Source organism: Bos indicus x Bos taurus, chromosome 8, assembly GCF_003369695.1.
Source record: "Bos indicus x Bos taurus breed Angus x Brahman F1 hybrid chromosome 8, Bos_hybrid_MaternalHap_v2.0, whole genome shotgun sequence".
Taxonomy (NCBI): domain Eukaryota; kingdom Metazoa; phylum Chordata; class Mammalia; order Artiodactyla; family Bovidae; genus Bos; species Bos indicus x Bos taurus.
In genome coordinates, this window is record NC_040083.1 from 55,384,560 (window position 1) to 55,406,145 (window position 21,586).

The 21,586-nt window shown below is 39.5% G+C and overlaps 1 protein-coding gene across 10 annotated transcripts in view; it reads left to right on the forward strand.

The window, feature by feature from the left end:
* TLE4 (TLE family member 4, transcriptional corepressor) overlaps window positions 1-21,586 on the forward strand; it is a 154,920-nt gene that overhangs the window by 61,125 nt on the left and 72,209 nt on the right. For 6 of the 10 annotated variants that reach the window (XM_027549532.1, XM_027549528.1, XM_027549534.1 and 3 more), the window contains 2 exons: window positions 19,063-19,267; window positions 20,513-20,529. In XM_027549532.1, coding sequence (XP_027405333.1) covers window positions 19,063-19,267; window positions 20,513-20,529 — 222 coding nt within the window. The remainder of the gene's footprint in view (window positions 1-19,062; window positions 19,268-20,512; window positions 20,530-21,586) is intronic. The other 4 variants (XM_027549525.1, XM_027549529.1, XM_027549527.1 and 1 more) reach the window with 1 other exon arrangement.

Sequence of the window (21,586 nt, forward strand, 5' to 3'; positions counted from 1 at the left end):
TCACTTTCCACTTTCATGCATTGGAGAAGGAAATAGCAACCCACTCTAGTGTTCTTGCCTGGAGAATCCCAGGGACAGGGGAGTCTGGTGGACTGCCTTCTCTGGGGTCGCACAGAGTCGGACATGACTGAAGCGACTTAGCAGCAGCAGCAGCAAGAATAATTTAATCATTACATCAAGTTGTTCATTCGTTGCAGCCTATCAAAGAGGCACATTTCATTTTTACTTTGAGTATTTTAAATGTTTTATGAAACATGTTCCGAAAAGATCCTCAGATTACATTTAAATCATCTTACTAACATTTTGGTATTTGTAAACTTTTTGGTTTCACATTTTACCACATGTAAATCAATTTTTATTAGCACATTTTAATTTCGATAAAATGTTAATGTCCAAGGACAGCAAAATAGAGAAACAAGTAATAGAAAACATGGTAAAAACTAGGCTGCATTTATTTATAAATTTGTATTTTTTTTAAATATTTGAAATACAGAGCATTACTTACTCATTATTATGTATACTTTAAAATATTTATCAAGGTACAATTTACATAAAGTAGAATTTACCCTTTAAAGGTTATAGTTTTATGCATTTTGACAATCCAGTACAGTCATGTGACGACCACCACTATCAAGATACAGAATATTTCTCTCCTGCCTTGCTCTGCCATCCCAAATCCCAATCAAGATACAGAATATTTCTCTCCTGCCTTGCTCTGCCATCCCAAATCCCCTTGTTTTTTGTGGTCAGTCCTTTTCCCTACCCTACTTCTGGCAACTGCCCATGATGGCTTTTTCCCTCCCAAAATGATCCTTTTTGATACTGTCATATAAATGAAATTATGCACTATGTAGCCTTTTGAGTTTTCATTTTCACTTAGCAAAATACATTGGAGATTTGTCTGTGTGGTTTCCTATATTGGCAGTTAGTTCGTTTGTATAGCTGAATAATATTCCATTGTATGAATATACCACTTTGTTTTAGCCACTCATCCCTTGAAAGGGACAGTTGGCTTATCTCCAGGGTTTGGTGATTGTGGATGGAGTGCTAATAAATTAACATACAGAGTTTTGTAAATTTTGTTGTTTTCCCCAGAAGTTGTCGTGGTTAATATATGTTTAAAGTAACTGACATGGTCTTGTTCTTGTAACTTGACACAGTTTCCCCAAATGACCATTCTGTTTTTCTCTCACTAATATGTATGAAAGAACCTTTGCTCCACATTCTTTAGCACTTGGTATAGCTTTGGGGCATTTTTAGACATTTCCGATAGGTATATAGTAGTACTTGTGTTTTTGTGCATTTCCCTAATAGCTAAAGATGTTGAGTGTCTTGTGCTTATTTGCCATCTCTGTATCTTCTTTGATAAGTATCTGTTCACATCTTTGTCTGTTTTTCTTCAGTCTGTTTTTTTAATCATTAATGAGGTTTTTTAAAATTATTCAACATAAGTACTTTATGTATTTTTCAAACATTTTCTCCCAATCTGTAGTCATCCTTTAATTTTTTTTATGTCTGTTGAAGAGCAGGAGTTTTTAACATTGTCTAATTTATGACTTTTTTTTAATGAGTCTTAACTTTTGATGTTGTTTCTCAGTACCTTTTGCCTCACCCAAGGCCACAAACATTTTTCTCTTATATTTTCTTGTAAAAGTTTTACTTTTAGAACCATGATCCAGTTTTAGTTAAATTTTGTTTATGGTGTAAGATATGGGGATTTGGGTTGAGTTTCTTTTCTTTTTCTTTTCCCTAGATGAATATTTAATTCAATTGTTCCCACACCATTTTTCGAAAATCTATTGACTGTATCGTGTGGGTGCATTTTCTGGACTCTTATTTTGTTCTATTAGACTGGGTGTCTTTTTTGGGGTTTCTTTTGCCAGTCATGACACACTGTCTTGATTTCTGTAGATTTGATGATTGATAATTCCCTAGTCCATTTTGTGTTTTTTTGTGTTCTTTTTTTCTTGATTGCCTTCTTTCCCAGTACCCCTCAGAACTCTAGTCCTTAACTGTCAGTATCCAAGAGACTGGCTGATGGATGAATGCGAAGAATCTAAGCTCAATAGCACAACTTTACCTCATTTTAAAGATGGTGTCTGTTTTGCCTCTAGACTTTTCTCTCTAAGATGCCTACTTCGGCCATCTCCCCCTGTCCCCAGGGGGAGGACAGGTCTGTGCTGTACTTGTGCTGGTCTCCTACAACTTCCTCTTGATCGGGTTTCTTGTTTGTGCATCTGTCTTTGTCTTCTTCCTCCTGCACACAGCAGCCAGAGTGGTCTTTTTCTAAAATATTAATTGGATCTTATTGCTCCCTGGTTATAGTTTGTCTCTGATGGCTGTTTATTTTGGTTAGAGTGAAGTCTGAATTTCTTACCATGGCCTGCAAGTCTCTGTGTGAGCTGGCTTTTCACCCACCTCTTCTATTTCACATACTCTTCACTCTCTTCATGTGACTTCTTTCAGCCCCTTTGGTCTCTTTCTTCCATCCCTGGCCACCCCAGGCATCTTCCTGACTGAGTGATCGTGCATCAGCTCTTCTACCTTCTAGAAACCCCTTCTTCCATGTCTTGACATGGTCTTCCTCATGCTCCTCTTTAAAATCTCAGCTTAAATGTTACCTCCTGAGAAAGGACTTGCCTAGCTGGCAAACTTTAGTAGCTCTTTCACACCCAATTCATTCTCTGTAAAGTAGCCTGTTTTTATTTTCCTCAAAACTTTTACCATTTATTTGTTCATGTGTATTTGTGAATTTCCCTTCACTGGCAGGTGGGATCTTGTTCCCTTTTATAGTCATGGTGCCTAGAACAATATGGAGCTCATTGTTTTCAATAAATATTTGTATGATACTCATAATTGTTCAGTAAACATGCAATAATTTGTTTATTTAATAACTGTTTAGTAAATATTTGTTAAATAAGCAAATATTCTATTTTGACCTAGCATTTTGGGTTTTTGCCCCATAATATTGAGCCAAGATTGAGAAGAAGGGAGTATGGACTCATTAGAAATACATAATCCTGTGTGTCACTTGTAGGGAATCTTAGGCATTTAAGAGTATTTTCATCCTATAGATGAAAACTATAGAATTCAGGGCTGGAGATAGTAGCCACAAAAGTACTGTCCAGTTTTCTAACATTGTACGGTTTGTAAGCCTGTTGGTTTTGATGACTGTGACATTTTTATTTTAGAACTTGCGGGACTTCTGTGTCAGCTATTTCTCTAGATTTACATGCCTATCCTTATGTTCTTCTTCCTCAAAGGGTAATTACAAATAAGCATTTATGGAGTGTTTGCTTTGTGTCAGTACTGTGCTTAGCATTTGCAGACATGATTTTGTTTAAGCTTCATAGCCACTCCAAGTGGAAGGGAGTATTATTGTCCTAGCTTTACAAATAATGAAACTGAAGCTCTGAAGGGGTGAGTAGTTTTCTGAAGGCCACACAGGGAGGAAGTGGCAGAACTGGGGACCAAACTTAGACTGATTTCAGAACGCACCCATTTAACCATTTTGTTACACTTGTCCCTTATTCGTTCTCTCAACGCTGTTCTTTGACTCTGGGATCAATAGGCTCTTTATCTTGAGATCCAGTATAGTATTGTCCAGTGTTTAGTGTCCAGACCTCAATGAGGAAAGTGAAATCTGGTGTGCCTGATATCCATACTGATTGGTTAGGCTAAGTTGAAGTGTGTGTAGTTCCACATATTGGTTGAATACTCCTGACTCATACTATGTTTCTTCATGTCTGTTGTAACTTCAGTTTCAGTTCAGTCGCTCAGTCGTGTCCCGACTCTTTGCGACCCCATGAACTTCAGCACGCCAGGCCTCCCTGTCCATCACCAACTCCTGGAGTTTACACAGACTCATGTCCATTGAGTTGGTGATGCCATCCAACCATCTCATCCTCTGTCATCCTCTTGTCCTCCCGCCCTCAATCTTTCCCAGCATTGGGGTCTTTTCAAATGAGTCAGCTCTTCACATCAGGTGGTCAGCTTATCTACGACATCTACAACATCGGGTGTTGTAACTTAGTGTCATATATAAGAATAAAAGTTTTCATAAACACCACTACCAAGACAAGTATTTTTAACCTGGGTCTTTGCATCTTGGATTTCATGCTTGGCTATCAAGCTTTCCATTAGCTCCCTGAAGCACTGGCAAAATTGTGTGTTGGGGGTTGTGAAAGACGTACATTGTCCAGAGAAGAAATTTTTGTCTTAGGTTCACAAGAAGTCTTTAACGACACAAAAAATGTTTGAGCCTATGCCTTAGCAAGAATCAAAAACTGCACAAGAGCCTGATACAGTACTGTACTTTTTTGGCAAGAGTGTAGACAGAAGGCAGTTGTCTAGAGCATCATAAGGAGACATTGCTGCATAATTGTTCAGAAACTTGTAAATCAGAAGTTACACTGAATTTGTTTCTAAATAGTGCCCAGGGGATGAGTGAGTTTCTTAAACTATTGGTGGGTAAAAAAAAAACAAAAACCCTGCATTGTGTTGATATTGTCATAGGTATTGTGGAAAATAAGTTAACCACATTAAACACTTAATCTTGAATAACTAATGATAATGACTGCTTGGGATTTTTTTTTTATTAGGAGGGATTATCTGGAGCCAGCAGCTACCTTCACATAACTATATCAAAAGAAAATGCAGGCATGTAAATCTTTGAGACTACTTTATTAGTCTCCTGTTCATACAGGCATCTTTTAAAGTTCTGAGGCTCAATGATGACTAAGAACTGGTCCCTGCCTCTTGATCCCTGTGCTTGTGATTTCATGGGATGGCTAGATCCATAGATTGGTAAATCATGTTTATGCAAAGTTATAAATCAAGCACATGGGGATACCAATTAGGATAGCAGTTAACCAGTGAAAGCAAAAGCCTTACAAGTAGCTCATTAGAGGAAGTAGTGGGTGAGGGAGGGGGATAACTTCTGGAGGACCATAGCAGAGGGCTGGGCCAGTAGTGTGTGTGTGTTGGTCCCTTAGTCTGACTCTTTGTGACCCCATGGACTGTAGCCCACCAGACTCCTCTGTCTCTGGATTCTCCAGGCAAGAATACCAGAGTGGGTTTCCATGCCCTTCTCCAGTGGATCTTCCTGACCCAGGTATTGAACCCAGGTCTCCCATTTTGCAGGCAGATTTCTTTACCATTTGAGATACCTGGGAAGCCAGTAAGGGGGATATAAGTAACTTAGAATGTATAGAGTTTGCTGGGAGAGTTGGGGGACTCCTATTTTTGAAATTTTCTCATTCCTTTATGAGAAACTGTGTACTTTTTCTCTCATTTCTCCATCTTGAGAAAAATTTTATCCATCCTACTTGGGAAAAACTGCTTCACTAGATCTAGTAATATTGCAAACTTAAATGATGATGTTGATCTAATAAGCAAGGCCTAGAGCTAATCCTATCCCCTAAAGCTTTTAAGTAAAACTTAATGGCACTTTTTTTCATCCTTTTTAAGGCAGCTCCGTGGCTATTCTGTTTTGTGAGTCTCCTGGATTTTTTTCCCTTGACAGATTCAAGTAAAGGGGGGAGAGTTTATCTCAGTGCCCAGGTTGTCTTCTGTGACTGACAGGGCCAGGGCCATTGTGATCCCATAGCAAAGTGGCAGTCATGTGTATATATTTTTTTTATTTCCCCAGATGTTGCTCTAGGTTGACCCAAAGCAATTTATGGACACAGTTAATACCTGAGAAAAGAAACTATTGAGGGCAGGAGTACAATTCAGGCTGCTGTCTACCTGGATTGAAAACTGAAACGTTGTTTTGAGGTTTCTTTCAAGCTTGTATCCTCAAATGGTCTACAAGCAAAGATAATGTCAAGGCAACTTTTTTGGTTGTTTCTTCAGGCTGAACCTGCCTCCTACTCTTGGAAGCTAAAACATCCAGGTGCTCCATCCAGCCTTCCTCACAGATGAGCTGTGGGGCATTAACCCTGTCCAAGGCAATGAGATGTAAAGAGATGCCTTTTTTTTTCCCCCCCCCCCCTCGTCAACAGAAAGACCCATAAAGAGAAAATTGCCCTTTTTCTCTGCTTTACCTTGGTTGTGAAAGGGCCAGTTAATGTTCAGTGCTGCAGCAGCCATTTTGGGGGAAATGGCATGTGAGAGGGATCAGGAAAACCAGAGATGTTGACCCAGAGCCTTGATATTGCTATCATTCAGCCAACCCTAAACTTGTTATGTGAGAAATAAAAACCCCTATTATTAGGTCACTTTTATCTGGGTGGTCTATAATTTGCAGAGGAACTGTCTTAACTGATATACTGTTGAACCATGGTGACTCTCCATACATATCAGACAGAATTGGCAGCCTAACCTTTAACCAGTTGGGGGACCACTTAAATGAACTCTAATACCTATACAATGGCATGTACTATACAGCCATTACAAGTGATGTAGTCAAAGCATTATTTAGAGGCTTGGGAAAATGTTCTCTGATACACTGAGTAGGAAAATAATCATTTTAAACTATAGGTAGCATGATATTTTTGTTTAAAATGCTTATATATGCATTGAAAAAATGCTAGATGGACTCGTTAACATTATAGTTTCCTTTGGGTGGTATGATTATATGCTACTTTAAGTTTCTTTCCATTCTGCTTTTTCACATTATACATAAAACTTTTCTAATCTTAAAAAAGCTATAACTGTGAACCTAAAACTACTCTATAAAGATATTAATTAAAAATTACAAAGATTGTACTTACAGGCTCATTTCTCCTCTCTTCTGACCCATGTGAATAAATAGTACAACCATCTACCCAGTTGCTTGGGGCCTGTCTTTGCTTTGGAAGCCCAGGTGGCACAGTGGTAAAGAATCTGCCTGCCAGTGCAGGAGACAACAAAAGACGCTGGTTCGATACCTGGGTCAGGAAGATTCCCTGGAGTAGGAAATGGCAGCCCACTCTAATATTTTTGCCTGAAAAATTCCTGGAGAGCGGAGCCTGGTGGGTCCATGGGGTTGCAAAGAGCCGTACACAACTGAGCATTCTCTGCATCTCTTTGCAAGGTATCTTGAATTTCTCTTCCCCTTCTCTTTCCGTGTGTTTGTGCATGCTTGATCAGTCATGTCTGACTCTTTGCAACCCCATGGACTGTAGTCTGCCAGGCTACTCTGTCCAAGGAATTTTCTAGGCAAAAATAACTGGAGTGGGTTGCCTGACCCAGGGATCGAACCTGCGTCTCTTGGCATGTCCTGCATGGCCAGGTCGGTTCTTTACCAGTTGAGCCACCAGGGAGGCCTTCTCCTTCCATAACCGTGTCTTTTAGTGCCATCTCCAGAATAGATCTTAAGTCCTTCTTCTCTTTGCCACTTGTACTGCTACAACCCTAATCCAAATCATCATCATTTTTTGCTTTGAATCCCTTTATTACCTTCTTGCTGATCTCTCCTTATATCCTGGCCACTGTCAGACCTAGTCTCCACATACCATTATGAATGTTTAGGTTATATAATACTCTAGCTCAGAATGCCTATTCAGTTCAGTTTAGTCACTCAGTTGTGTCTGACTCTTTGCAACCCCATGGACTGCAGCACCCCAGGCTTCCCTGTCCATTACCAACTCCCGGAGTCCACCCAGACTCATGTCCATTAAATCCGTGATGCCATCCAACCCTCTCATCCTCTTTCGTCCCCTTGTCCTCCCACCTTCAATCTTTCCCAGCATCAGGGTCTTTTCAGGTGAGTCAGTTCTTCGCATTAGGTGGCCAAAGTATTGGAGTTTCAGCTTCAGCATCACTAATGAACACTCAGGATTGATCTCCTTTAGGAAGGACTTGTTGGATCTCCTTGCAGTTCAAGGGACTCTCAAAAGGCTTCTCCAACACCATGTTCAAAAGCATCAATTCTTCGGCACTCAGCTTTCTTTATAATCCAACTCTCACATCCATACATGACTACTTGAAAAACCATAGCCTTGACTAGATGGACCTTTGTTGGCAAAGTAATGTCTCTGCTTTTTAATATGCTGTCTAGGTTGGTCATAACTTTCCTTCCAAGGAGTAAGTGTCTTTTAATTTCATGGCTACAGTCACCATCTTCAGTGATTTTGGAGCCCAAGAAAATAAAGTCTGTCACTATTTCCATTGTTTCCCCATCTATTTCCCATGAAGTCATGGGACTGGATGCCATGATCTTAATTTTCTGAATGTTGAGTTTTAAGCCAACTTTTTCACTCTCCTCTTTCACTTTCATCACAAGACTCTTCAGTTCTTCTTCACTTTCTGCCATAAGGGTGGTGTCACCTGCATATTTGAGGTTATTGATATTTCTCCCGGCAATCTTGATTCCAGCTTGTGCTTCTTCCAGCCCAGCGTTTCTCATGATGTACTCTGCATATAAGTTAAATAATACTGGGTGACAATATACAGCCTTGACATACTCCTTTTTCTGTTTGGAACCAGTCTGTTGTTCCATGTCCAGTTCTAACTGTTGCTTCCTGACCTGCATACAGATTTCTCAAGAGGCAGGTCAGGTTGTTTGGTATTCCCATCTCTTTCAGAATTTTCCACAGTTTATTGTGATCCATGCAGTCAAAGGCTTTGGCACAGTCAAAACGCAGAAATAGAAGTTTTTCTATGTCTTAATATAGACCAATGAAGCAGAGTAAAGTACTCAGAAATTGTTCCAATTATATATGCCAGACAGGCAGGCAGATCAATAGGGAAAAAGATGGACACTAGGGGGTTAATTGGTTATTTTTGTGGGGAAAAAAATGAAATTGGATCCACCTGTTTCATTATATGCAGAAGTCTACCTGAAAAATATAAAAAGACAGAACTTTAAAACACCCAAGAAGACTTTTTATCTTGGGATAGAGAAGGATTTCTTAATAGGTCACAGAAAGCTCAAACCATAAGGAAAAGATATTACTCAGTTAAAGTATCTATTCATCAGAAGATGTTTTAAAGAAAATGAAAATATAAGCCAGAAAGTGAGATGAGGCTAACCATACAGTTATCTAGGTTTAAGAGGTTAACACATACAGTTATCCACCTTATACCAGTTATGGACAAGCTAAAAGTTCAAACTTTACAAAACAGACTCATTACTGCTTAAAGCTCTCATTATTCTTAAGTGAAAGTGTGAAGCCCTTTGTGTCTATTATCTGATTCCCATAATGTTGCATCCAGCCCCACTTCCTCCTTGCTCACTGGGTTCCCACCAGACTTCCTTTTCTTCCTTTGTCACCACAGGCTTCTTTCCAGTTCTGGACCTTGGCAGCTGTTTCCTCTCATCTCAGATTCTCTTCTCTCCGCTCTCTGCAAGATGCTCTCGTTCTCATCCTTCAAGTCTTAGTTCTAAGGTCACTTCCTCAAAGGGGCTGTTTCTAATTCTTACGAATGAACCGTTACTTAGCAATTATGTTAAGAACTCCCTAGCGAGGGAAGGCCCTGTTGGGGCAGCAGGTACTTCACTGGGCTGGATGGTGAGGACTTGTGTTCTGTACTCTACAATTAGGCCCACATGTGCAGGTATTGGCCTGTAGAATTCTGCACCCAGTTTCAGTGTGGTTTAGTTTGTCAGATGGCCAAGCAGTTCACCAGCTGGGTGTGTCGTACAGTTCATCTGGAGATAGCATCACACCCCACAGGCTAAGGGCCAGCCGCACAAGAATGCCCCTACTCCCTACACCTTAGACACCAGCCCTAAATCTAGATTATTCTGTGTTTTTAACAATCTCCTCATTTAGTTTAATTAATTAGCCACAGCAGCTCACAGAACTCGGAGAAACATTTAACTTACCAAATAGTGTGTGTGCTCAGTTGCTCAGTTAAGTCTGACTCTTTTTGACCCCCTGGAGTGTAGCCCTCCAGGGTTCTCTATCCATGGAGTTTTCTAGGTAAGAATACTGGAATCAGTTGTCATTTCCTTCTCCTGGGGATCTTCCCAACCCGGGGATTAAACCTGTATCTTTTGGATCTCCTGCAGGCAGATTCTTTACCACTGTGCCCCCTGGGAAGCCCTAACATACCAAATCACCCATTTTTTAATAAAAGGATGTAACTGAGGAACAGTCACATGGAAGAGATGCACAGAGCAAGACATGGGGGAGGGGCGCAGAGCCTCCACGCACTTTCCAAGTGCTCTGCTCTTCCCCACATCTCCCAGTGTTTCACCAGACTGGTAGCTTTCCAAACCTTGTCCTTTGGTTGTTCTGGAGGTTTCATTACATATGCATAGTTGGCCCAAATCAGTGGCAGTGCACTGGTGACTAACTTCAGTTCCAGCTACTCTCCCCTCTCTCCTTGAAGGTCTGGTGGCTGAGACTGAAAGGTCCAACCTTCAGTTAAGTGGCTGGTTCCCTTAGCAACCAGCTCCCACCCCTAAGAGCCCTCCAAAAGTCACCTCATTAACCTAACAAAAAGCACCTTTTATTGCTCTCTTTGCTTTGGAAATCCCAAGGATTTTTGGAGCTCTGTGTCTGGAAGTGTAACTAAGACCAAATATATGTTTCTTATGGTAAATCTCAGTATCACAGCCTGGTTCAGTGTTGTTCAAATTACAGTTCCTAGATTGACTAAGTAGTGAAATCAGTAGTGAACATTTTTTATTTAGAAAAAGAAGCGAATAGAAAATACAGAAGTGTGCCACACATAGTATTTGGCATTTGTTAAACTGTTGTTTCATTTTCTTGTGTATTCTGTGCAGATGTACAGCATGCACACACACTAGTTGTGGTCAGAAATGTTGGAAAGCAACTAATCTGTCATCTGAAGTTCTAAGGGCAACTTCAGGGTTACTGAAAAATCTAAAGTAGATAGGCTTTTCAGATACAACTTTACTTTTAAAAAATACTGTAAAGTAACAAAGAAAACTTGTCTAAGCAGGATCCCTTGGCTTGATTCCAACACAAAATGGAAGCATTGGTTTAAGTAAGATAATGTATTAAAATCTTTTCAAAAAATTCTTTTTTAAAAAATTTATTTTAATTGGAGGCTAATTACAGTATTGTAGTGGTTTTTGCCATACATTGACATGAATCAGCCATGGGTGTATATGTGTCCCCCATCCTGCACCCCGCTCCCACCTCCCTCCCCATCCCATCCCTCAGGGTCATCTCAGTGCACTGGTCCTGAGCGCCCTGTCTCATGCATCGAATCTGGACTGGTGGTCTGTTTCACATATGGTAATATACATGTTTCAGTGCTATTCTCTCAAATCATCCCACTCACCTTCTCCCAGAGTCCAAAAGTCTGTTCTTTATATCTGTGTCTCTTTTGCTGTCTCGCATATAGGGTCATCATTACCATCTTTCTAAATTCCATATATATGCGTTAATATACTGTATTGGTGTTTTTCTTTCTGACTTTTCTGTGTATAATAGGCTCCAGTTTCATCCACCTCATTGGCACTGATTCGTTAAATGCATTCTTCTTAATAGCTGAGTAATATTCCATTGTGCATATATAAAATCTCTTCAAAAACTTCTTTAAGTAGTTTATAAACAAAAACCTCCAGGAAATTTTATTTCAATTATTGATTTGCTTAGAAATACTTTTCCTAGTAAACTGTGGATCAATTCAGAAAAAAAAAAATTCTAATAGGATTTCTAATGGGGAAGTTAATATAACAATTCAAGTTTTTTTTCCTTTCCTTTTCTCACTGTTATTACTTTGTTGAGTTAAAACTGCAAGTTAAGACAGTAGAATCCTTGGAACAGGACTCATGGAATTTTCTTCTTTACTTGTTACCTGTTTTCCCCTTAAAGGTCATTCAGAGATTTTGAGGACAAGCGAGATCTGTGGTTTTGGTGTGAGAAACTTAGCCTTGCAGTGATAATCTTTCTTAGGTTACTGTAAATGCCCATCTTTCCCCTGCAGTAAATCTCATGTTTTAAATCATCAAGAAGGAATAAGCTTAGATTGTAAATTTCCTTCCTTTGTTCTTTTTTATATTCTAGCTTTTGCTAGAGAGATTTGTTCAGAGCAGGAACTCCCAGTTTTCTGGCTAGAAGGGTGCATCCTGTTTTCCCCACCTCTACAACTACAGGGGAGTGGAAAGAACCGTAAAACAAAGTGTACTCATCACCTGGGCTTCCCAGGTGACTCAGTGATAAAGAATTCACCTGTAGTGCAGGAGATGTGGGTTTGATCCCTAGATCAGGAAGATTCCCTGGAGAAGAAAGTGGCAACCCACTCTAGTATTCTTGCCTGGGAAATCCCATGGACAGAGAAGCTACAGTTGATAGGGTTGCAAAAGAGTCAGATATAACTTAGCAACTAAACAACAGCAACAACTCATCACCTAGACCTGCTGCTGCTGCTAAGTCGCTTCAGTTGTGTCCGACTCTGCGACCCCACAGACGGCAGCCCACCGGGTTCCCCCGTCCCTGGGATTCTCCAGGCAAGACCTAGATTCACCAATTAACATTTTGTCACTTTTGCTTTGTACGTGTATGCATGCAGACAGAAGACTTATATTTTGTGTGTGCTGAATTGTTTGAAAGAGGAAGACTTGATAATATTCACCCCGTAATACATCAGTGTGCATCTCCTGTAGTTTTCCAGCATGAGCATGATAGAGTTAAGACATCCATCTATGGAGTGTATAGTTCATATTCACATTTGTCCAGAAAATGTCCTTGATACCACATCTTTCTTCTCAGCAATTGTCCCTCAATCTGTTCTGCACGTACAGGAGTGCTTTTGTTGTGCTGTCTCTTCAGTCTTCTCTCACGCTGCTGAGAAACAGTTCCCAAACATTTCACTTTATGACTTTGACCTGGAATCTTCAAAATGACGGTCTTATGGAATGCCCTACAATCTGGACTTGTGCGGTTGTTTTCTCATGTTTGAAAGTGAAAGTGTTAGTTGCTCTGTTGTGTCCAACTCTTTGCCATCCCATGGACTGCTGCCTGCCAGACTCCTGTCCATGGGACTATCTAGGCAAGAATACTGGAGTGGGTTGCCACTTTCTTCTCCATGGGATCTTCCCGACCCAGGAGTCGAACCAGAATCTCCTGCATTGCAGGCAGATTCTTTACCATCTGAGCCACCTAGATTCAGGTTAAGTATTTTTAGTGAAAACACTCCCTGACTGATGTTGTGTATTTCCCAGTTGTATCACATTATTGTTGAAGCTAATCATCTGTGCGGATATCCTTTGACACTGAATAACCTGTTCCCCAGCAACATTTCACCCAGTGGTTTTAGTGTTTCTTGATGCTGTGAATAGATTTGGAGTAATGAGGTGGTAAATTCTAAATTCTTTTCCTTTTAAAATAATATTCTTTCCTGCCTTCCCCCTTGCTCCTTCCCAGTGTGAGTGAGTGAGTAGGTGTGTAAATATAGACTTTTGGATACTTTTTTCCAATGATAGAAGCAATCATTTATTGGGCATCATGCTAAGGGTTTTATATGCTCAATCTTATAAAATTTTCCCAGCAGCCTTGGAGAGGTAGGTTTTATACCTTTTCCCACATTTTACATAAAGAAACTTGAGGTCATGAAGTGACCTGCTCTTGCTCACAGAGATGATAAAGATTCTAGCTGAGTGGCTCTGATGTCCCTTCATTATGGTGCCTCCTTACATATCATCCAGGATTTCCTTTCTCAGACTCATCTCAGCCCCCACAGATAGGGTTCCTACTAAAGGGCATCTTCACAACCCAGGGAGTATAGATACCAGCCCAGTCTCAGGCGTTTTCTGTGCTTGCCGCTTTATTTCAGAGTTTGTTGCCTTCTCTTGCCCAGTTCCTGTGTCTGGTCCCTTTCTTATTTTCCTCATAGAATCAGGTCTTCTGGTTGGGTCGGGGCACACATGTTCAGTGCACCCAACTTGGCCAACTGGTTGGAAGCATGGTTGTGGTCCTGAGAACTCTTCTCTGATTCTTGGCCTCATGACCCATTGGTACGCCTGTTTTCTTGGGGGTACCATGGAGTCTAATCCTGGCAACTGTTTTTAAAATTATGTTGTAATCTATTACAGTTTTTATTCTTCATGATGCTTGAATTGTCTCGAGTTTTGCCAGTGAGCACCCCTTCGAGTTGACCCGTTGTCCTGTTTGTCATACCTGTTAATCTTACTTTCTGGCAAGGATGGAGCAGGCTCACCTTTTTTTGTTTGTTTGTTTATTTAAAGAAGCCAAGATATGGCACCAAGTGTGGTCATTGCTACTAGGGTGTCATTACTTCTAAGAAAGTTGTTGTTTTTTATTTTTTAATCTCTGCAGGATTTTCCTGTTGGTAGAATTATAGAGTGAGAGGTGCTGGACAAGAAAACCTCTGCTTGGTTTCCAGTTGGAGTTGTCTAGAGTTGCCAGGGATTTGTGTAGACTGAACCTCTACACTCACACTGCTCTTGCTCAGGGATTGGTCAAGGAATTGGGGACATTTGATTAAAAAGAATTTCTTTTTTTGCTGGCAGAAAGACATTTCCTCTGAACTTGATCCGTTAGTAGTTCTTTTTTTGCCCTCATTCCAAACTTGAATATGTGAGGAGATAATTCTTTGTTTCAGAAACTTCAGTAAAAACTGTTAACAGAATTGAGGCTGTATCTACTACCTCATTGCTATATATTTTCAGAAATAATTACTGGCTCTTTTTCACAATTAAATTAATTATCCTGATGGAGTACTTATTTGCTTAAGCTTAACGTTCACTCCATTTTAGTGTTTATTCTCTTGAATGGCCTATCAAGGGAAAAGAAAAAAAAAAGATTTTTATTTTGTGTTGTGGTTTGAGATAAGAGAGTGTTTTCTTTTTTAAATAAGGCACCCAAGATAGTGACGGCCAAGGAGGCACAGCCAGAAGAATTTTTCCAATATGTATATCTTTGTCAGTGTTTTTCAGTTATGGTTACATAGAGTATATATTATTTTAATGTTCAAGTGGCACTATAGTGTATTCCCTGCTCTTTTTTTGTTTGTTTTTTATTTTTTCCTTATAAACATTTTTTTTTTACCCTGTTGCTTTGTGATTAGAGTGGTGTTTTTATTTAAAGATGGTCACTAATACATTGGTTTTATTGACTAACTGGGAATCATTATCAATTATACCTGTCACTCTACTGCTAGGCTAGTTTCTAGGGAGAGACTTACAAAGAAGCTTAAAAATGACCACTGAATATAGAAAGTGATTTCTTTTATTGATGTAAACATTTAAAAACCTACTAAAGTATTTCAGTATATCTGTCTTACATTTTTATCATCCATCTTTTGGTAATTTAACCTCATTTTTATTTTATAGTTTTATATTTTAAACACTTGCTAAAAATAGCTCCTTTCTATAGGATGCCCTGAGTGTTCTTGTTTGTTTAAAATTTTGTATGTATAATGGATGACTTACAAAATGGGTTTATGGGTAGCCCCCTCTCATTTTTTTCTCTCCTAAATTCAAGGCATAATCTATTCAACATTACGATTATAATCTGGATGTTGTCATTCATGAAATCTTTGAAAAGACTTTATAATTTTGTTGTAAAAACAAGTGAAAAATTAAAACCTCAGGGCAGTGTGGCGTTCTGGAACAGAAAAATGACATTAATGGAAAGCTAGAGAAATCAGAATGAATTCTGTGTTAGATTAATAGTAATGTACAATGTTAATTTTTTAGTTTTGATAAGTTCTCTGGGTATGTAATTTTTTTTTATTTTTGGTTTTGATAAAGTGTACAGGTATGTAAGACGTTTTTGCATTAGTAGAAGTTGCGTAGAGAATATATAGGAACTCTATATTTAGTTGAAAATTAATTTACCCAAAACTTTAAATATGCAGCCATATGACTAAATAGTGGTGAGCCAGGTGCCAGGGTACAGAGTCCTGAGGCTTCTGTCTTCTCCCTGGAAGGTCACAATCTTGTTGACAAGTCAAGGTCGTCTTCTCCATAAGCAGATGAGTAACAGTACCTTTATGAGGCAGCCTGTGCCAGTGAATGATAGAGGGAGTCCTATGAGATAGTAGACGCAAGGTGTGTTTGGAGAGGCCTTTGCAGAACCGGTGAAACATGAGCTGAGCAGGATAGCTGAGTACAACTTTGATAAGTAATGAAGAGGTGGTTCTAAGAGACAGGAGCGGCCATGGATTAAGAAAAAAGTATTGGCAGTGATGATGCATTGTGGGTTCACTGCAGTCGAAATGAGCTAGTGCAGATTTGTACTAATCAAAGTATGGGGTGCTGAGGGTCTAACTGATATGGTGGGACTGAGAATTGACAGGATTCCAGGATGATGGATATAGAAACACAAAAGGAAAACAAATGAGTGGTGACTGGTAACTTGAGGCAGCGAAAGTTACTTAGGGGGTAGGTTTTGTTAAAGTTTTTCAGGTAATGCTGGACTGCCAAGTAGAATTGTATGGGGAGGAGTTACACCGGGGTACTGGAGCGTAGGAATGCAGCAAAAGGCTTGGGACTCTATAGTGAACAGAAGGAGAAGTCTAGAAGGAAATTTCACAGCATTCAGAGAGGTAACAAAGAGAGACTGAGTGATCACTTTGGGTTTCCAAAGCAGGTAGGGGAGAGTCTCATGAGGAGGATATACTGGCTCTGGCTGTAGATATGTCAGAGAGAAAAGCCACTGTGAAACCTTGAAAAATTGCTATCTGAATGGTCATCAGTTTTTCAGATTGATGGGCCTGAAATCCAGATTATGGGGAATTAAGCAGTAAGGGGTGTGTGTGTGTATACAGGAGGGGGTTGTTGACACTAGTTTTTAAAGATGTTTGGCTCTGCACAGACAAGGATATATACTTACAGACCTAGCTGAAGAGAGTAAAGGAAGGTTATTTAAATTTAATAAACATTTATTCACTGCCAGTTATATGGAAGATATTTTGTTTGGGGCAGTGGAGAACACAAAAAGTGATTAAAATATAGTGTTTTTTCCCCTCCTGAAAAAGTGCTACTTCAAGATCTTTTAGTGTTAGATAGGTGTTAAAATGCTAGAGATGATGCTTGCAAGCAGCAGAACAAGATCATTGACAGAACCAGCAGCAGAGAGTTGGAGAATCGATGGAGCAGCAAAGGGAGAGGGAAGAAAAGAGATGGCAGGTGAAGGCGAGGAGTCTGAGCCTTGGAAGGCAAAAGGGATCCCCTCTCTCCTAAGACAGGCACAGTGGAGAAGAGCAGACCACCAGTGTTAGAGCTATTATGAGATAGAATAGAGCACAGGTGAGCCTTCACTGTGAATCGCATGTGCTGCAGACTAGGGGTATATATTTTTCACTTTTGGAAAGTTCTGGTTGAATGGGAAAATGAAGCGCTTATTTTTGGTCCTTTGAGACAAAAAGAAAAGTGAAACACTTGGGCAACTGAGACATTGCTTTTAGCTTAGGATTTGTTTGTTTTTAATGTTTTATAATGAAATAAACATTTTTAATTGCTCAGATACTATGTGAACCTCTCAGTGTCTGCAGTTAGCTAGGCTGTGTGTCAGATGCGGATTCTCACAAAGCTTAGAGCCTAGGAAAGGTGGTAAGAGGACATAAAGTGAAAGTGTTAGTCACTCAGTCGTGTCCGAGTCTTTGTGAGCCCATGGACTGTAGCCCACCAGGCTCCTTAGTCCATGGGATTCTCTAGGCAATATGCAGGCTCTTAATAAATGCTTGCTGACTGGACTCTTCATCTGAGACAGAAAGTGGCTACGTGCCCATCCTGTGCACACAAGGAAGTATTAGAAGATTTAGAGAAGAAAGTGAATTGGAGCAATTTTCTGGCTATTTCAGTAGAACAAGGTTTTGAAATAAATTTGCCATATGTTTACCTAAAGGCCTTGTTTCTTCATAGACCTTTTTTCCATATGTTTAGAAAATATTTTGTGCTCATATTTTTTGGTCACAACTGCTGAAGTACTTTTAAGATCATCCTTACCAGTGAAGGGAAGCAGAAGGTGCCACCCCACACATTTTTGAGAAAGCTATTTTGTGCAGTCCTGCTTGGAAAGAAAATTATAGAGAAGACTGTTTAGGTATTATAGGATAGGCCTGAAAAGTGATTCTCAAGGTATTAATTAAAATGTAATCACTACAGAAGTTAGTCTAAGAGTTTCTCAACACATGTTCTGACAGAACGTTGTTAAGCAGAGTTGACGGGACTCCTGTTGAGGGACATGCTTAACTTAACCGAGCCCCGCTCCTCCCCCTTGGAAGAGGCAGGGAGGGCTACCCACTGAGGTTCCCGAATCCTTGCTTTGCTTGGGCGGAGGTCAAGCACTCCCTTTCCAGCCTCTTGAGGGCTTTCTCCATGTGTTGCCAGTGTGTGCTGGTAAAAATGACTTTAAACTCTTGTCAGCACAGTTACTGGTGCATGCATCACAGTCCCACTCAGATAAACCTGTCACAACACAGAGGCGGCCGCTGGAGAAGAGTACAAGGGCAGGCCTCTAGCTTTTCATTCGAGCATCACTAAACGTGCGCAGAGTGCCCAATTATTTCAGCATTATTGAGCAAGCCTACAGGAGGACCCAAGCCTTGCTACATTAGATTTTCTTTAGTAATTTGCTCAAGTACCGCTGAGGACACTTAAAGGGCTTAAAACGGTGGCTGCAACCAGTTTCCTTTTCTGGGTTGTTAATTCAGGTTTTCTCTTTCAAATTAACTCTGGCCGCATGCTGTGTAGCGGTTCTGGGAGAACTGTTTAACACTAATTTTCTCAATTTTCAGCTTTTTTTCCTTCAGCATAACTGCTTTAACAGTTAGTCACGTATATGTTTTGATTAGAGATGTATTATAGTGAGGCTCTATGTTTTTGGAGACCAAAATACAGACGCTTTGTTGAAGAAGTCTAATTTCAGCTATTAAAAGTAACCTAGATAATTTCATTATTTAAAAATTAGGTTATTTACAGTGCATTGCAAAACCAACAAATCCAAGTAAAAAATATAGCGTTTCTCTATTATTCATCTCCCTCCCTTAAAAAAAAATATATGTGTGTGTATATATATATATATATATGGGATGTCTGACCCTTTATATGTATTTATAAAGGATAAATCTTTTCTTTCATGGGTGCTGGGCTTTCCAGGGTCTTCTTGCACCACTTTCCTCTCCTTTTGTTGTTGAGGGGTGACGCAGATACAAGGAACAAGTTCAATATCTTTGTCTCGTTTCTCACAGCAGCAGCAACTCCAGGCCCAGCATCTATCACATGGACATGGTCTGCCAGTGCCTCTGACCCCACACCCTTCGGGGCTTCAGCCTCCTGCCATTCCGCCCATTGGTAGCAGTGCCGGCCTTCTGGCCCTCTCCAGTGCCCTGGGAGGCCAGTCCCACCTTCCAATTAAAGATGAGAAGAAGCATCATGACAGTGATCACCAAAGAGGTGAGTGATTTTCTCAGAATGTCTGTCTGGTATCACCTGTCTGCTGCTGAGGGTCAGTCTGGATGTCCTTGTTTGCCTGTTTCTGGATTTCATTTTACCTGTGGCTAAACAAAGGATTTCCCCTGGAAGGTAAATTAATGATCGGAAGCAGTCTTTGCACAGTGGTCCCCTATTGACTGGCAAGAGTTAATACGCTCCCCAAAGGTATAGGGGGACACATTTCCTGGTTATTGCCTCTGATCCTTAGCTGCATCCCCAAGTCTAAATCAGTAATGAAGTGCCACAGTGCTCTGTGTTTGAAATTGTGAGTGGCATTATTAGCTAATTTTGACCGAATCCATTTTGGGGAAGGTTTTACTGATAAAGGCTCACTTCATAATTTGACAGACCTAATTATTATTTTTAAATCAGGTCAGTCTGTATAATGCAGTGAAAATCTTGCAGGTAAGAAAATAATTTAGGTAGTCTTAGTAATTGAGAAGTTGGTTTAACTACCTCTCTCACCCAGTCTCTTTAGAAGCATGAAATTAACTCATTTCTGTGTATAAGAACAACACGGTTGTTTATGTAAATGATTTTAAGTTGTGTTCTTTCTAGTTTGGTTTCTTCCCTCCACTGAAATAGATGATAATGCAGACACATTGTGATCTAACTATATGTTTGTATGGTGCTTATTAATAGCTTTTATTATTTAATGACACAAAAGCAAATGAAAGTCTCTCCCAGCATTCCTTTGTGGGAATTTACTTAGTCCTACAATGGGTGGTTCTTGGTCGGAAGGGTGTGGTTATAATTAAAACCCCATATCTCTTCTTGTTTCAGTGCCATTACCATGAATTATAATCTTGGGTAAATGATTTTTATCACATAAACATAAATGTCCCTTCTCTGATGTTAGAAACTCTGTACTGTTTGTCATATAGTTATCTTAGTGCTATGGTCCAGAACTGAGGTGTGTCTGTAAACACTTAAATGGAAAAGTCAATAAGGAGTATAAGTAACAAGAATATCCAGCTTTGGTTTCTGAAATTATGTCAAAGGTAGCTTGGTGCTCTGTGGATCTGGTCGAGTAGTAATTAATTTTAATTAATTAACTTTACAGAAAAGTTGACATCTGTGTTATTTATTATTTAGTAGAGATCAAATTTGACAAGTGTGTGATTTTATGTAAACTAACTGGTACTTTTCTTTTTTGCCTTCTTCTCCCCTCTTGACCTGCCCTTGTTGCTGCTGTTTTGCCTATAGACAGAGACTCCATCAAGGTAGGACTCAAAGTTACAGATGAAGGAATGACTTGCCATCAGGCTATAAACAATTTGAATAAACCTAGTAGTGGATTCTTTGAGGTTTACCAAGATGATTTGATGGGCTTCACCAAATAGTGGTGAACTGCATTTTTAGATTCTTTCAGTTGTGCATTTGAGATTTTTGAAAAAATTGGTCCTATTTCTCTATCAGAATCAAGATTTATAGACCAAGATTGAATTATAAGATCTGGCTTGTGTTGCTCTTTTTATTATGTCTTTGCCATGTGAAAAAGAATAACTGCTTTTCTTGAGTTAAGCTTTGGCTGTAAGATAGGTAATGATGGGGAAAAAATCTATTTATAAGGAAATACACATTTTGGGAAACAGTTCCAGCCTACAAAACTCTTTATTAAAACGTTTAAGAGCATTTTTCTTCACCAGAATGAATTGTTTTTTGTTTGTTTTGTTTCTTAGTTTAATGACATCTTGGTTTCCAGTATAGCAAGTTATTCTCCTTGGGTTTTACATCTGTCTTACCTGCCTCCTCTGTGTCTTTATAGAGAAGTTATAGGGAAAGAGGAAAAGTATTCTAGGGCCTAATGATTTGGATGTGCTTGTGTAATACCATAATGAGGTGTGCTAAGGATACCTGAATTTGTATAGTAAGGAAACAAGAAAAACAGGCAACTGTGGCAGGAAATGAGTAAAGTATGAAATTGCTTGATAACTTTTGGATCATGCACAATGTAAATATGCTGCTGTATTGTGGATAATTGTGTTATACATGCCATTTATATTTTGTATAGATTAGAAAGCAAAGGAAGTTCTCAAGTACAGATGCTGTCAATTCGTTGTATTTTACAGTAGTTGAATGTTTTAGAGCATATGCAGTTACATCTCTTGGAGCTTTTAATGAAGTTATGCATACAGAAACTAAAATCTTCCCTTGAAACCACCTGTGCTATCACTTTGAATGCTTCTTTATTCCTTATTTTTTTTTAATAATAAAGAGGAAGTAGAGTTTTTCCCCGAAGCCATTAAATGATAGAAAATAAAATATATCTATTTTACC